Here is a 13,190-nt window from a genome sequence, read left to right as displayed (position 1 = left end):
AGTCAACCCTATAAACATTTTCAGGTTCATAGTTCCTACATTCACTCCATCCATTAATAATCAGTTTAAATGGATTGAAAATGCTTAAGTGTTGTGCTTACTCTTCTTTATAAATATGTTAATTTTTCATATTAAAACATTGATTAAAATCTATATTTTACACTTTAAATGACATATGAAAATAATAATATGAAATTATCATTGTAAATAAAGAAGGTGACAAAATATTAGAGTAAATATTATGATAAAATAATTTATAAATAAACAAAAATAAGGTAATAACTCTAGAAAGAATGAAAATGTGAAATGATATTTATTTTTAACTAGAGAATTTATATCTTGAAATATATAACAACCTTGTATTTTAAATAATTGGATAATATTAGAGATTGAGAGAAGAAAATGACCCTCTCTAGAATAGATATCTTAATATATGAACATCATACTAACAAAAAAAAATGTCATAGTAATACATGTTTAATATTCAAAAAGAAAAAATTGAAATTTTACAGACTCCCTAAAACATTGTGTTGACGGTGTTGGACCCAGGGATCAACCCGGTATGAAGTCCCAACTAGACCTCACACTAATTGGTGTGGGAGTCCCATCCGGTATGATGACCTGGTTGCCATTATCTTAAAGATTTGCCTCAACTCTTGCTTGTCAGCACAGGAGGGTGGTCTACTTTCTCTTCGAGAAGTGAGGTTCGTGCGCCTGATGGATGTAAGTGTTACTTGTGTCAATGGTTCTTTCATTGTAGAGGGAGAGGGTGGGAGTAAGTCCCAAGTCGGTTAGGAGGAGCCCCAACTCTGATAGGAACACACAACACAACAGAATGTGCACAGCTTCTATAGGAACATTTCACATAGATGCGGCAGTCACAACACACAAGGGAAGATAACACGTACGACACTCAGCGAATGATTCTACGTGAGTACAATGGTTGCTATAGAAAGTTTCAAGTGAAAGGTATGTCTGATGTCCAGGGAGATACCCACTATGGGTAGGACAACGTTAAAAACATATACAACACATTTTCATTAATAGATTATGTATGACAACAAGTGAATTAGTTCAAGTGTGAAACACATGTTAAAGCAACATGCATCACAAGTGTTCAAGATTAGTATTACAACAATTACAATACATGTGTGAAAATGTGTTGGCCTGTTAGCAGGCTTCTGAATTAAGCAAAATTTCCAAGACATATCGTTACACCATACATCACTAACCCCATGGGCGGGGCGTTGGAGCTACTACTTACTCTGAATCGGAATCCGATAGGAAACCTTCACGAAAAAACCAGGTGATCCCAAAACCACTGTCAAGGTGGTTTAGAGCTCTGGTCCCTTGCATCAGCAGATACAGTAACAACCCTGGCAAAACCACCAACTAAAACCTATTCTAATGTCTATATACTTGCAGGGTCGAGAAATGGAGAATATGTTGCTCCATTCAAACCACCATCGCTCCAGGATGTGAGTCAATGGTCCAAATGGAAAAAGCTGTGTAACAGAGGGATACGCAAACAACATTTGGACTCTAATAAAAGTTTTGGCCTTCATAAAACCGTTATTCAGGGAGGAAGATTAGGACCGCCGGATAACATGAAAGAAACCTTCCTAGAGCCCCTATCTTAAGGGAAATTATGAAAACTATAGAAAGATTAGTAAATCTATAGCTTACTACAGGGTACTGAAAATTGGAAATAATCGTCGTAAAAATACAAACTTTAAAAGATAATTGTTAAATGCCCTAATAAATTGTTTAATGCGGAAACAGTCTACCTGAACAATTCAAAAGGGGAAAAACAATAGGATGGAAATTCTTCACAGAAATTCAACGCAGAATTTGACCTAAATATTTGTAAAACAACATTGCTTAAAAAACCCAATTTCAATTTTCCCCCAGCCCAAAACTGCCATTTCTTGGGATTAAAAAACCTTTAATGCTCATGGGAGCATACCTTTTCCTTGTTGCGCTGTGACATTATAGGTTCCAGGACCGCTTCAGGTTCACGCAAAGTAGGATAGCCTAATGGAAGCCGATACCGCGCCTTCTTGTGTATCGCCACCGCTGGTTTTACTTCTTCACTACCCCATTTGACCCTTTGTTCTGTAGCAAAAGAGATATTTTGGAGACCGTCAGGTGAGATGGACGGCAGAACAGGACGCTGCCTACTTCACCGAGGACATTGATAAGCTCAGTGGCGAAACTGTGATGGTATCAGGGATAGTAGTTTCCTTGATACCAACTTTTTGTTGTCCCACTATTCAAATATTTTAATAATTTAATTTTTTAATTTTTTTTAAAGATTTTAATTAAAAAAATTTGAATTTAACTAATTTTACAATTCTATTTCAATTATATCTTTATTACAAAAGGTTGATGGGCATGGAAAATTTTTGACTATAACACACAAATCACATTGTGCATGGAATTTTTTTTTTTTTAACTATCGCAGAGAAATCACACTGCATGAATTGTTTTTTACTATCCCAGACGAGTCACATTATGCATGGAAATTTTTTGAATATCATACACTAATCACATTGTGCATGGAAATTTCTTTCACTGTCGCAGACAAGTCACATTGTGCATGGAGAATTTTTAAATATCATAGACGATTCACATGGCCCATGGAAAAAATTTCAGTGTCAGAGACCAGACCAATCACATTGTGATGGACAATTTGCCCATCAAGTTCCATCAGGTAAATGGAAGCCCTGTGGAGAACCGTTGCCAGACGGATTTCAAAAAACCACCTGTTTTGGATGACGGATTTCACAGCGTCTTCCCAAAGATGACGCTTTTCAGGTATCTATTATTATAATGTACTTCCACCTGCATCGGAAGCTCTTGTTCCCTGCGATAATCTAAATCCGTCGTTTGAAGGAAAATTGTGTGTAAAAAAACATGGGAGAGTATTTCGGAGCTCTCTTTGGGATATGGGTATTGGCTGGCAGTTTCTACACTTGTGAAACTATGGCCCTGGGATGGGATGATCCATCAACTTACAAGTCCACTTACAGTCGTTTTAATGAGATAAAGGAGGAGTGTGGCCCTTTTTTAGCAGAGGCTTCGGTGCTGCATCCAGATAAGAACCGAAGGTACATGATTGAGAAGGAGCTCTCTTTTGTAAATGGGGATTGGAAGCAACAAAAGAGCTCTGCTCCTCTTCTGCCATTCACTACAAGTGACTCCAGTGAGCCGATACCATTTATGAGAAGGAACTCCAATTACATCGTAACAGAAAAGCCTTCGCCTATCAAACTGGCATCATTCTGGATTAAAGGTGTGGGTATTAACAAGGTGGCTGGTCAAGTGGTGAATGTGAGTGGGATTTTACAGCTGGCCATATCCACAAGTGGAGGCATCTTCTATAGGCATAGCAGACGCAGACGCAGACGCACCATTCATCTCGAAGGAGTCTACTTTGAAGAATCGAAAAACTAACTAGAAGAACGCGTGTTGTGTATGCTGGGCAGTACCCATTTACCCTCCCGTGGGAAAAATGCTGCAGATCCTCGGGATTGGTTATATAAATCAGAATTGCAGTCCCCCACTCTGTTAGCAGATGAGAGAATTTTGCTGCAATTGCGCTATCCGAGCAAGCTTTCTCTGACTACCAGGGAGATTCGAGGAACACTAAGAAGCCTCAATCGGCACTCTAATTCAAGCTATTTTGATGAAATTGATGTTGGGGATTTTTCTGGCAAAATCCCAAAAACAAACAAAATAAACTCCACAGAGGCAATGCTCTATTTCCTCCTCAAGATCTTTTGCACAGGGAAGCCCCAAATAAAAATTTCTGAGCAAAGCAAAGTTTCTCAGCTAAAATAAACTTGTATTAACTTATAAACTGCCTGAAACAATTTTCTTCCTCTCTCTCAGAGGGATTCACCAAAAAAAAACTCTACCTCTTTTACAACTAATTTTTACACTGCTGTGTAGAATCTTCTACATATACTGCTGTAAAAACCAAATCTTACATATGCAGTAAGAATTTTTACATTGCATTTCATTTTCAAAAATAAAAACTCACAAATGTTTTCAAATACAATACCAAAAGCTTAAATTCATCTCAGGCTGCTGCGTTTCACCATTTTTTTTTATTACAAAAGGTCAATACATATTATCTATGCACTGCTGTGCATCTCCTCTCGTTTTTCGCTGCCACAAGCTATTTCATTTCAATCTTTGTTCTATTTTCATTAACACATTGCACTGCTGTGCAAAACCAAAGTCACTCTTTTGAAAGTCAACTAACTACCAAAAAAAACGCACGAGCTCTCCATATATATGGATATTACATTGCGTATATAATATAACATAATGACCATACCTGTCTTTAATATTCACCATAATGACCATACCTGTCTTTAATATTCACCATACGTTCGTGCAGAAAAAAAACATTAAAAATAAAATATTTACCAACAACTATGACAGTTCATTAAAGTGCATTAAATAAAGCCGGCGGTAAAAGTGAAATTAACGTTCTGGCAGGTTGGAGTGAATCCATATGCGTTGACCTGATCGGACGCAATTCACACACCAACCTCACACAAACCAATCGAACTTTAATGTATGGGAGATGGGCAGTATTGGGCTCGTACACAGGACGCGTGGCTGGAGCTGATTGTGGCGGAGGCCTCCTTACGGATACCGCTTTTGCATGTAGGCGGTGCGAAATGAAACAGTGGTTTTGCTGGAACTGTTTGCCGCGCAGGGGAAATTACAACTTCAACACTCCCCTTTAATTTCAACTGCTGGGTTATCAGTCATACCCAAACATTTTCTCAAAAATTCAAAACTTTTCTGATCCAATGGCTTTGTCAAAATGTCTGCTACCTGTTCTTGAGTCCTGCAATGTCCTAAGATAATTTCTCCATTGTTCACCAATTCTCTGATGTAGTGAAACCTTGTATCAATGTGTTTCGTTCTCTTATGAAACACTGAATTCTTTGACAATGCAATAGCTGAGCTATTGTCACAAAAAATCACCTTCGCTTTTGCCTGCTCTTGGCCTAAGCTCCTCAACATCCTTCTCATCCAAACTGCTTGACATGTTGCTGCTGTAGCTGCCACATATTCAGCCTCTGCTGTAGACAATGCTACAATGGACTGCTTCTTAGAAGCCCATGAAATGGCTCCTGAACCCATATGAAAAACATAATCGGAAGTGCTTTTCCGATCATCTACACTTCCAGCCCAATCACTATCAGTGTATCCAACCAAATCTGAATGTTCTGAGACATTATATAAAATTCCAAACATTTTGGTACCTTTGACATACCTCAAAATTCTTTTTGTTGCCTCCCAATGTGTCTCCTTTGGCCTCTCCATGAATCTGGAAATTAAACTAACAGCATACATAATGTCAGGCCTAGTTGCTGTTAAATACATAAGGCTGCCTACAATACTCTTGTACAAACTAGGATCAAAATCCTTGCTGTTGTCCTCTCTGCTGAGTTTTAATCCCATTACTGTGGGAGTGATCGCTGCCTTGCATTCTTGCATGTTAAATCTGCCCAACACTTGATTTACATATCTAGCTTGTGAGATAAAAATTCCTTTTTCATTTTGATCTACTTCTATGCCTAAGAAGTATCTCAAGAAACCCATGTCAGTCATTTCAAATTCCTCTTTCATGACTGATTTAAAGTTTTCAATGAGGTAGTCATCAGTACCTGTAAAAATAACATCATCAACATATAAGACAACAATTAAAATTTTACCATCATTTTCTTTGATGTAGACGGTGGGTTCTCCTTCACACTTGTCAAATTCATTATCCAATAGATAGGAATCTATCCTGCTGTACCATGCTCTTGGCGCTTGCTTCAACCCATAAAGAGCTTTCTTCAATCGGCACACTTTGTGCTCTTCACCTTTCTTCTCATAGCCTAGAGGTTGCTCAATGTAAACCTCTTCCATCAACACTCCATTTAGGAATGCTGACTTCACGTCCATTTGGTAAAATTTCCACTTGTTTTGAGCTGTTATGGACAACACTGCTCTCACGGTTTCCATTCTTGCAACCGGTGCGAAAGTCTCCTCATAATCTCTTCCATACTGCTGCTTGTATCCCTTGACAACCAGCATTGCCTTGTGCCTTTCTATCTTGCCTTCAGCATTGCTCTTGGTCTTGTAGACCCATTTGACTCCAATGACTTCTTTACCTTTTGGTAGCTCAACCAAATCCCATGTCTTGTTTTTCTCTATGGCATTCATCTCCTCATCCATAGCTTCTATCCATTTCTTATCTTTAATTGCATCTTCGAAATGAATAGGATCATCAACATGACAATATAAAGCAAACAAGGAATTCATTCCTTCATCATAAATGTCACTTAGATTTCTAAACTTCTTACCTCTTTCATTTGGTGTGCAAGTGCTTGAAGACGCACTTGAATTTCCTCCTTGTGGTGTGCTTGGAGAAGCACTTTCATTTATCCTCAATGGTGTCCCTTGCTGTCCTTGTGTTGGCGCTGCTGTTTGGGGATGTACTTCAGCCATCTCCTCTTCATCTTCATCATGAGACAAACAGTTTTTAACATTCACTGTTTTCTCTATGCTTCCATCCCAAGCTTCCTCTTCAATGAATTGAACATCTCTGCTGACGAAAAACTTCTTGGTAGATGGGATATACAACCTGTAGGCTTTGGATTCCTCACTGTATCCAATGAAGATACATTTCTCCCCTTTGCTGTCCAACTTCTTCCTTAGCTGATCTGGAATGTGTGCATAGGCCACACATCCAAAAACTCTCATGTGGGTGACACCTTGCTTTCTCCCACTCCATGCTTATTCCGGCACTTTGTTCATCACTGCTTTTGTAGGACACCTGTTCAAAATGTACACTGCACAATGTACAGCTTCAGCCCAATAATCATTTGGCAAATGCTTTGCCTTTAGCATGCTCCTCGCCATATCCATGATGGTCATGTTCTTCCTTTCAGCAACTCCATTTTGTTGTGGGGTGTACCTAGCTGTAAACTGTTTGTGAATTCCATTTTCTCTACAGAACCGTAGGAATTCCTTGGATATGTACTCACCTCCTCTGTCAGTTCTCAAAACTTTGATATGCAGCCCGCTTTGATTTTCCACAAGTGCCTTGAAATTTCGGAATTTCTCAAACACTTCACTTTTGTTTTTAAGGAAATATACCCAAGTTTTTCTTGTAAAATCATCAATGAATGTTAGGAAATATTGGCTGCCTGCTAATGATGGAGCTTGCATTGGTCCACATAAATCTGAGTGGATGATCTCTAAGGGTGCCTTTGCCCTTATGCTCTTCCCTGATGGAAAACTTTCTCTGTGTTGTTTTCCCAAAATGCAACCTTCACAAAGGCTGTCCGGTTTCTCTATCAATGGTAATCCTCTTACCATTCCTTTCCTACTCAACAGGTTAAGACCTCCAAAGTTGAGATGTCCAAATCTCAAGTGCCACAACCAATTTTCATCCTTTGGCACGCTTTGGAAAGCCTCTTGGGTGACTTCTGCAATTTCTCCTTTGTTTTTCAAATCTGCCCTTATTCTAAGAGGGAACATCCTGTTCCTTGTCATCTTCACTTCAACAATGCATCGTTTGCTGGGTGCTATATCCATGATGGTGCACACATCATTTTCAAAGAAAACATTGTAACCCTTTTGAACAAGTTGTCCAATACTCAAGAGGTTACATCTCATTCCGGGGACATAGTAGACATCTGCTATGGTTTTCTTCTCACCCTTCTTTGTAAATATTTTTACCTCTCCTTTTCCCATAACAGAAATTTTGCTATCAGTTCCTAGTGTGACTTCTGATTTCACATTTTTATCTAGGGCAGAAAAGAAGGCTATGTTTCCTGTCATATGATTGCTACAACCTGAGTCTTAAAACCATATGTCCTCACTGTTTGTTTCAGCCATGTTACAAGCTAACAACACATTATCTTGGCTGATGTTTTCTCTAGTGACATTTGCATTTTGTCTATTACTCATATCATGTTGCTTCTTCCTACATTCACTGGCATAATGCCCATATTTTTTACAGTAATAGCATTGGACATTGGATTTTTCATACCTTTGTCCTTGAGCATGATGTTGTCCTCTTTGTTGGCTGTTGCCTTGGCCTTGGTTCTGATTTGGATTGCTGCCTCTTCCTTGAGCATTTGCTGGGCTGTTCCTTCCACCTCTGTTCTGGCTTCTGCCTCTTCCTCTCTTGTTTCCTCTGCCTTGACCTCTTCCTCTTCCAAAAGACATCTGGGTCTTGAAGGCTTGGTCTAGAGATGAGTTTTCATTCCTACTCAATCTCTGCTCATGTGTTATCAGTGATGCATGTAGCTCATCAACTGAAAAGTTTGAGAGATCTTTTGTCTCCTCTATGGTGGTGACAATCGCATCAAACTTTGAGGGTAGAACTCAATATTTTCTCCACAATCCTCCTTTCTTCAAGGGTTTCTCCATGAGTCCTTATCTGTGTGACCAGACCAATCACATGTGTAAAGAATGAGTCAATGGTGTCTGACTCCTTCATGTTCAGATTTTCAAAATCCTTCCTCAGCAATTGTAGTTTTGTTGTCTTCACTCTCTCCATGCCTTGATAGGCTGTCTTGAGGGTTTGTCATGCTTCATTGGATGTCTTAGCTGCTGCTATCCTTGGAAACACACTCTGGTTCACTGCTTGATACAACAATACAATGGCTTTTGCATCCTTCTTCCTATTGCTCTTCAGCAGATCTTTTTCTCCCTGAGTTAATGCATTGAACTCATTTTCATCTGCTGGTTCTTCAAACCCAGATTCAACTAATTCCCATAAATCTTGAGAGATAAATAAAGCTCTCATGGTTATTGACCAGTAGTCATAGTTCTTCCCATTAAACTGTGGGAGCTGGGTGTTAAACATACCCATGCTAGTGCTGGTGCTAGCCATTCCTTGCATCCTCAACTATGCTTCAATTTCTTGACTGTGTATTTTAAAACACTGACTGTTTCAACAGTAACAAAAAGAAAACTTTGAGGAATACCTGAATCTTTTGTTGACTGAGTCTTCACTTTGCTGGAGAAGCTGTTGCAGCAAAAAAAACTCCCATCTTCAGCTTCTTTAACACCTTCAAAGAGCCTAAGCTTGCTCTGATACCACTGTTGGGGATTTTTCTGGCAAAATCCCAAAAACAAACAAAATAAACTCCACAGAGGCAATGCTCTATTTCCTCCCCAAGATCTTTTGCACAGGGAAGCCCCAAATAAAAATTTCTGAGCAAAGCAAAATTTCTCATCTAAAATAAACTTGTATTAACTTATAAACTGCCTGAAACAATTTTCTTCCTCTCTCTCAGAGGGATTCACCAAAAAAAAAACTCTGCCTCTTTTACAACTGATTTTTACACTGCTGTGTAGAATCTTCTACATATACTGTTGTAAAAACCAAATCTTACATATACAGTAAGAATTTTTACATTGCATTTCATTTTCAAAAATAAAAACTCACACATGTTTTCAAATACAATACCAAAAGCTTAAATTCATCTCAGGCTGCTGCGTTTCACCATTTCTTTTTATTACAAAAGGTCAATACATATTATCTATGCACTGTTGTGCATCTCCTCTCGTTTTTCGCTGCCACAACTATTTCATTTCAATCTTTGTTCTATTTTCATTAACACATTGCACTGTTGTGCAAAACCAAAGTCACTCATTTGAAAGTCAACTAACTACCAAAAAAACGCACGAGCTCTCCATATATATGGATATTACATTGCGTATATAATATAACATAATGACCATACCTGTCTTTAATATTCACCATACGTTCGTGCAGAAAAAAAAACATTAAAAATAAAATATTTACCAACAACTATGACAGTTCATTAAAGTGCATTAAATAAAACCGGCGGTAAAAGTGAAATTAACGTTCTGGCAGGTTGGAGTGAATCCATATGCGTTGACGACGCAATTCACACACCAACCTCACACAAACCAATCGAACTTTAATGTCCAGGAGATGGGCAGTGTTGGGCTCGTACACAGGACGCGTGGCTGGAGCTGATTGTGGCGGAGGCCTCCTTACGGATACCGCTTTTGCATGTAGGCGGTGCGAAATGAAACAGTGGTTTTGCTGGAACTGTTTGCCGCGCACGGGAAATTACAACTTCAACAATTGACATCTCTTCACAATTGGCTGATTATTCGAATTATGAATTTGACTCTGACAGCCTGGTGGCAAAGGCTTGTGCTCCTCACCAAAATCCAGACAATTTCCAGTCAAAAGGTATTGAAGTATACCGAGGGAAGCAATTTTGCTCAGCTATGAAGCAACTGATGGTTGGTCAGATTCTAGATGTGGTCCCCTCTTGGCAGTGCAATGGCACAGATGCCTATTGTAGCAAGTTGGGTCCATTCATTATGGATAATAAAGTTCATGATAACACAAAGCTTTGTATGCAGGATTTGATGTGTACAGACCAGGATTCAGGTATTGCAAATGTTAGTGCGGTTTTTCGAGCTGTGCCTCCTTCACAGGATCAGTATTTGGCATGTGAAAGATCAGGGCTTAATGGCTTAACATTGACTGCAGAGGGAAAATGGAACTCATCTTCTGGTCAGTTGTGTATGGTGGGATGCCTTGGATCCATCCAGAATCACAGTGCTTGTAATGCACGAATCTGCATTTACATCCCCCTTTCACTCTCAATCAAGCAAAGAAGTGTAATTGTTGGCAGCATTTTTAGCATTGAGAAAAATACAAACTCCTTCTCTCCGTTGTCATTTGAGCTTATATCTCATCGATATTTGCCACAGTATGTGTTAAACAATATGTCATACGAATACAACAATACCAAATTGGCACAAATGGAGACGGATGATACTGGTGGCTTTGGCAAATCATTGTTGAAGTATCCCCAGAAAGATTTGGGCAAGACAAGACAGCTTTTCTGCTCTAAGCAAGGATCTCTCAGTGAATTCACGGGGCCCGTTTGACCGGTTTTCCAGAGGGAATTATGTCGAGAGCTTCATAAGTTTGTATGTTATAGCCATCGAGGAATTTGTGGGAGTTGGTTGGGACCAGGCCTCAGACACTTATTTCATATCCGAGGAGGTTCGGGAACCGCCTCATTCAAAAGGACCAGAGGAGAAGAAGTCCTTGAAAGTTGCTGCACAGCTGAAACTGGAAGGCAATATTTCAAATCTTTTTTTTCTTGAGGGTCTCTATGATCCAAGAGTAGGTATACTGTACCTTACAGGATGCAGAGATGTTCGAGCTCCATGGAAAGTTCTCCATGAAACAGGGGATCTGCAGGATGGTTTTGATTGCCTCGTTGAAGTGAAAGTGGAATATCCACCTACAAATGCCAGGTGGTTCAGAAATCCAACCGTGAAGATTTCGGTGAAAAGCCAACGACCTGATGACAACCCACATTTTTTCAAGCAGATCAAAATCAAGACTCTTCCCATTCTATATTGGTGACAGAGTGAAGACAATATCTCTCGCAAAACTGCCTAAGGGGTGTTGAGTATATTGACAGCATCGGTGATGATTGGGTGCATTCTCAGCCAATTATTGTACAGTTCACAGAATACAGAAGTCGTTCCATGCATCTCTCTTGTCATGCTGGGACTTCAAGCCATCGGATATAGTATTCCCCTCATAACAGTTGCAGATGCCCTGTTTCAAAGTATGAAATCTCAACCCTAGGACAATTTTATTATCTATTCGGTTCAGAGCCGAGGATCTGACAAGATTGAGTTCATGGTTAAACTGCGACTGTTGATTGCATGTCTATTCACACTTAGACTGTTCCAAAAGGTTTGGAAATCTCGTATTCACTTGCTGACAAGGAGTCCTTTAGAGCCATGGAGAGTCCCAAGTGATAAACGAGTGCTTGCTATTTCCTTTGCTATACATGCTATGGGTTTTTTAATTGTGCTGATTGTTCATAATATGAAGACCAGTAGCCGCCCAATTCAGTCCTCAGCGTATCTGTATTCAGCACGCCATGCGCACAACCAACTGGACTGGGAGACTGAGCTTCAGGAGTATGTGGGTCTGGTACAGGATTTCTTCCTGCTTCCTCAAATTGTGGGTAATACTCTTTGGCATTTTGAACGAAAACCACTTAGGAAAATTTATTACATTGGTATCACTGTTTTGCGGCTCCTTCCTCACATCTATGATTACTTCAGACCTCCAGTTTTCAATCCTTACTTTGCAGATGGATATGAATTTGCAAGTCCAGTTTTCATGTCTTCCTTTGCAGATCCTCGCTCAGATTTCTATTCTATTTGGAGATATTGCTATTCCAGTGACTGCTGTGGTGCTTGCAATTGTGATTTTCATCCAGCAAAGATGGAATAAGCATGCGCTGAGTCAGGCATTGAGATTGATATCAAGTAAGATAACAGTCCCTGGATCAAGGATGTATGAGATGCTGCCATCGAAGACATTTGAATCTGAACTTGTTTCTGGTAGCACAGAGAGAAGCCATGTGCATTCAGCCGAGGATGAGTGAGGAATATCACCCTATGTAAGGTTGTCTAAATCCATAATGTAAGAAAAGAACATACCATACATATAAAATAATAATCAGTTATACGAGTAATAGGATACTATATATATAATCAGTTTATACAAATAATAGGAGACTCCATATCTTTTGGCAGACTGTGTAAATGGAAATTCTAGAGTGAAAACTTCAGTTCTTGTTTCATTATTAAATAGTAAAGAGAGGTAAGAACCCAATTCTGGTCTCTTTTCTTCCATTATGTATTCAGGGAACTTAACTGCATAACTGCAAGGCTGGACAATTATTAAAAGATGCACTAAGGATATGGGATGGTATGATGGAAGTGTTTGTAGTAGATGAAGATAAGATAATCAGTGTATCCTCTCTCTTGATGTATTTCTGATAATATTAATAGAACAAGTATTTTGTAAATCAGTGTTGTTTTAACCTTTTTCCTTTTATCTGTTTTTAAAATCCAGTTTTGTATGAAGAATTGTGAAGGGACTTAAAAGTCTGGCTATAAAGACTGATGAGATAAAAGGAAAAAACAGTTTCTGTATCTCTGCTTAAACAGCCAACATTCATTAATTGCTTGGAAGTGTTGGATATAGCAATGCATATATATTTTTGGTTGTATTTTGGAATATATATGTGTGAGAGAGCGAGAGCTTTTGGGTAACCAGTTTACACGTTTGACGA

The 13,190-nt window shown here is 39.0% G+C and overlaps 1 protein-coding gene across 1 annotated transcript; it reads left to right on the top strand.

The window, feature by feature from the left end:
* The first annotated feature begins 9,980 nt into the window (after positions 1-9,980).
* LOC149143324 (uncharacterized) lies at positions 9,981-12,497 on the top strand. The gene is made up of 7 exons (XM_089451776.1): positions 9,981-10,081; positions 10,203-10,787; positions 10,885-11,451; positions 11,542-11,663; positions 11,795-11,855; positions 11,941-12,037; positions 12,246-12,497. The coding sequence occupies exons 1-7, from the start codon at positions 9,981-9,983 to the stop codon at positions 12,495-12,497; spliced, it is 1,785 nt and encodes a 594-aa protein (XP_089307902.1).
* Positions 12,498-13,190: the final 693 nt, after the last annotated feature.

The sequence above is a fragment of the Pinus tabuliformis genome, chromosome X, assembly GCF_031772625.1.
Source record: "Pinus tabuliformis cultivar Carrire ecotype Pingquan chromosome X, CPIR1, whole genome shotgun sequence".
Lineage (NCBI taxonomy): Eukaryota > Viridiplantae > Streptophyta > Pinopsida > Pinales > Pinaceae > Pinus > Pinus tabuliformis.
Note: the sequence above shows the minus strand (reverse complement) of the source record. Positions and strands in the feature narration are given on the sequence as shown.